We start from the raw sequence: 4,513 nt of genomic DNA on the forward strand, positions 1-4,513 counted from the left end.
GACAGGATCTCCGGCTCCTGCAGCAGCCGCGGCGGTCCCACTGCGCGGTGGAAACCAGCGAGTCGGTCAGTACGCTGCTCCAGGCCCCCCTTCAGCGCACGCAAGTGACCAGATCTCAGCGCAGACTTAGCCGCTGCTGTTTCCGCCCTGGTTTGCAGACAGAGACCGTGACCTCAAAGTCCCATAGCAAGCACATAACCGGCCCAAGAAGCCTTGGTGGATTAAGCAGGCTCCAAGTTAAACTTGGGGGAGCAGGAGGGAGCATGCCCATGCCCTGTGCATCCCGTGGTTGCCTGCAGCCCTGTCAGACCTAAGGGCTCCACCTGCCCTGGGTGCCTCGCTTGGGGATGAGAGACAGGTAGGGGCAGGCGCCTGGCTCCCTTCCCTAAGTCACTCCAAAGCTAGTAGACTTTCCCGGGAAGAATGCCCAGCCCCCTTATGAACTCAACATCAACTGCTAAGGAAGAGTGTAAATGTTTCTCCAAAGCACACTATCTGGGGTCTAGACCACATCTTTATGGTATGCTCCTGTCCCCATTTTATCAGTTTATTCAACAGATCGTCACTGCGGCTGCGGAGTGCCAGCAGTACTCATGCAGGACTGCAGGCCTGAGCGACACAGAGCAGATCTCTGTTCTCCCTTAGGCTGTCGCCCTCCTTTTTGTTTCTGGCACCTTGTATTGGATGAGACTTTGCAACACATCTTTAACTTTTCATAAATGCCTCTGCCAAGGACTTCTTGGGTAAAATTCGGTGTCTTCTAAAATGAAAGTTTCTCACGTCTTACCCATCTTTAAATATTCATGGGGGTCTGACATAGTGAATTTCATTCATTCTGCGACTATGTGTTGAAGGCCTACTTTGGGCCAGACAGTCCTCTGTTTGCCTCTTACAAGCTCCAGTACAGGCGGTGGACTGTTCTGGAATACCCTGGCCTTGTTCGAGCTGGCTGTGCCCTTCCCGGTCAGCCTGTTCAAAAGGGAGCCCGGACCCTGTAAAGCACTTCAGCCACCACCACGCACTCCCCGTGCCAGCAGAGCTGTGCCGCGAGCCGGCTGCCTGTCTCCCTGAACCCTCACTGCAGCCCGTGAGGCAAGTACTTGAATTCCTCCCAGTTTACATGAGAAAATCAAGTGTCACAGTCGTTAAGTAACTTGTCCCATACAGAGGGACTCCAACCTGGACCTCAGGAGCCCTGGACAGAAGACAAAGCACATACCGGCCCCTGGGAGCTCCTGGAAAGCCCAGGACAGTCCGTCTGGACCTACCCGGTGCAAGTGCCTGCCCCAACGTGTGTGCCAGGTGAGAGTTTGAGCAGTGGGTGGTTGTGGGCCCTGGTCCTAGCCCTGGGGCCTAGGGAAGAGTATACTGAGCCCGGCTCCTTTCCTGACTGGTAAGCAAACCTTGAACCCCCCGCTTTCTGGTTGGTGTCTGCTCCCAGCTGGTGCCTGCTTCTTCTGGGACCCCTTGAAGCTCTGGTTCATTTCCCTGACTCCATGGCAACAGGATCCCACCGGCCCCTAAGATCCCAGCACGTGGCCAGGAGCACTGAGCAGCATAATGGAAGCATGCCCTCCTGCCTGCCCCGCGGATGGGAACCGGAGCCCTGCGCCCCACTCTTGGCTTTGAGTTTAAGTCAGTTCCAGATCAGAGACAACAAAATAATTATATAACCCTTGGTGAATTTTGTCAGGTGTTTGGAAGTCTGTGCCCCAGGCCCCCTGAGGCTTTCCCGCCGCAGGCTTGCTCATTTATGCCCCGGAGCCCCCTAGTGGCCGACTGAACCATGACCTCCCCTCCAGACACCTCTGGCGTCTTGTCTTGCTCTCTTTTTTCTTTCTCTAGTCATTGCTACAGGGCACATGCGCTCACCAGAGAGAGCGAGAGAGGGAGAACACCCCCAAAGGGGAGGTGACATCTCTTCTTCAGGAGGGCGTCTAGGTCTCTGCAGGCAGGTGCCAGACCCCCTAGTCTTTGCTGTAGCCCTCACACTGGGCACAACACCCTCCCACCCGTCTGGCGTAGCTGTTTCATCTTAGGTACGAGCCACTTTCATCCTCATCCCAAGAAGGAAACACGTACAAGTGTGCACACACACATACACGCATGCACAGTCACACACATGCACACACAAGTACATACATGTGTGCACCTGTGGATGTCCAAGACACATCTGGCTCAGCCCCCTTCAGCCTGCCTTCTCCACTCACCTGTTGCCACCCTGCTTGGGCTGGCTTACTCCAGAAGCCCCTGGCCATCCTGTGCCCACAGCCCAAGCCTGGCTTCCCACAGCACCTCTCCCTCTACCAGGCTTGGCACCCCAGAAAGCCAGGAGTGGACCACATGAGAGGTGCCCCAAAGGTCTGCCTTTCCACGTGTCTGCAGCACGTGCAGCCGCAGCGGCCACACCAGCCCGTTCCCGCCCTACCCTGTGCTTACCGCTGAGGGTCAGCTGGGGGCGGGTCCCAGCCACATTCCGTGCCACACAACGGTAGATGCCCACGTCAGCCGGGCTCACGCTGGTGATGTGCAGGATGCCACCAGGCAGCAGCGTGACCCTGAGGAGGCTACGGTCAGGGGTGCGTGGCCTGAGCCTCGGCCTGGTCCACCACCCCATCACACTGCAGGCTGGCACTCACCGGTGGTCGTGGTCGGCAGTGTTCAGGGCCGTGCCGTTGCGCTCCCAGGAGATGGAGGGCTCGGGCACCCCCCGAATCAGGCACTGAAAGCGCGCGACTCCACCCCGCTCCACCTGGACGGACTCTGGGTGTTGGTGGAAACGGGACAGACCTAGGGCGTGGGGGGCCCCCTGAGCATCCCAGAGCAGCCCTGGGCTGAGCTCCCGGTGAGCACTACCCAGGCCAGGCCCCCACCTCTGTGCCCACATCTGCCACTTCTGCTGATCTCAGCCCACAACCATGACCTATGGCTTCTGGGGGCCATGAGCTCCGTGCCTCCCTCCGTACAGAATTCAAGATTACACCTTACGACTGTACGGCGATGAAGACAAATACAGGGCCACTGGTGGCATGCTGCTTAAGGGGGCTGGATCCCACACGACTGACTTCATAGTTCAAGTCCCAGACCCAGCTATTTGAAAAACATGCCAGGCACCTGTGCACACCCAAAATCTTGAGAGGAGTGAGAAATAGAGAAGGGATTGCAGCGTGGCCATCCCCTGGGTGTATTCTCGCTTTCCCTTTCTCACACACTCTGTCTCTCTCCAGTCAAGTACACACACCCTGTGTGTGTGTGTGTGTGTGTGTGTGTGTGTGTGTAGTTTTTTTTAAGAAAAGACAAATATACAGGCCGACAGGTGATGCAGTGATTAAGAGCACTGGACTCCCACATGGCTGACCACGGTTCGAGTCCTGGACCTGGCGACTCGCTTTCTCACTTTCTCTCACGCTCTCTCTCGCTTCGTCACTCTCTGGTCAAATTTAAATAAATAAAATAAAGTTAAATAAAATAATTCTTAAAAAAAAAAAGACAAATATAATCCAGGCTGGAGTCATGATTCTTTATGCAGTATTATACTCAGGTTGTTTTTTTAATTTAATTTTTGCCATAGGGCACATGTGTGCACTAGAGAGAGACAGAGACAGAGAGACAGAAAGTGAGAAATCACCCCTCAGGGGGGATGGCCATACCCCCAATTCCTTCTCCTCCATTCTCCTCTCAGGATCTTGGGCATACACGCACACACGCCCAAGGTGGTTTTAAGCCACCGGGTCCAGGACTTGAACTGCGTGGGAGTCCAGCGACATAGCCATTATGCTAACTGCTGGCCCTTTTTTTTTTAAGAACTATTTATTTATTTCATTTCATTGGTTATTATAGTTATTATAATTATTAATTTCATGAGAGAGAGAGAGAGGGGGAAAGAGAAAGCAAGTTGCCAAGTCTGGGACTCAAACCGCAGCTGGCCACGTGGGAATCTAGTCTTTAGCCAGCAGCTACTTGCCAGCCTCCCCAGTGTGATTCTCAGCCACCGGGTCTGGGGCTCTTACTGCCGTCAATCCTGTAGGAGTCCAGTGCCTTAGCCACTGCACCACCTGCTGGCCCCTTTCCCCTAGTTTTAAAGAAATTAAAACATCCTCGTGGACTCCTAAACGTATCAGGGTCTGAGGTTCTACACTGTGTCTACGGCTGAGTCAGCCCTGCCCAGACCCACCAGGGGCCCCTGTGGCCCACAGGTGCATCCTGTGGGTGCCCTGAGCGCCCCACCCCCAGGAGCAGCCCCTCACTTACTTGCCAGCTGCACCCGGGCCCTCCGGCTCACCAGCCGCCCATAGCGGTTCTGGGCCACGCAGTGGTACTCGTGGCCACGGGAAGGGAGGCCCCGGTGGGACAGCAGGGCAGCCAGATGCAAGGAGCCATCGGGCATCAGGGTGGCACCGCTGTCGTTGCCCAGGGCCAGACCATCCCGCTGCCAGGAAATGGACACGGGCGGCTCCCCGTCCACCTGGCAGGGCAGCACCAGCGGGGGGTCCCGCCACGGCACCACGGGCCA

At 56.0% G+C, this 4,513-nt stretch overlaps 1 protein-coding gene across 1 annotated transcript in view; it reads right to left on the reverse strand.

Moving 5' to 3' along the window:
- LOC102481893 (immunoglobulin superfamily DCC subclass member 3) overlaps window positions 1–4,496 on the reverse strand; it is a gene marked incomplete in the record, with an annotated part of 8,752 nt that extends 4,256 nt beyond the window's left edge. The window contains 3 exon segments of the mRNA XM_027776304.1: window positions 2,466–2,558; window positions 2,640–2,790; window positions 4,252–4,496. Of these exon segments, the coding sequence (XP_027632105.1) occupies window positions 2,466–2,558; window positions 2,640–2,790; window positions 4,252–4,387 (380 nt within the window).
- Window positions 4,497–4,513: the final 17 nt, after the last annotated feature.

Source organism: Tupaia chinensis, unplaced genomic scaffold (genome assembly GCF_000334495.1).
Source record: "Tupaia chinensis unplaced genomic scaffold, TupChi_1.0 Scaffold000659_1, whole genome shotgun sequence".
NCBI lineage: Eukaryota > Metazoa > Chordata > Mammalia > Scandentia > Tupaiidae > Tupaia > Tupaia belangeri.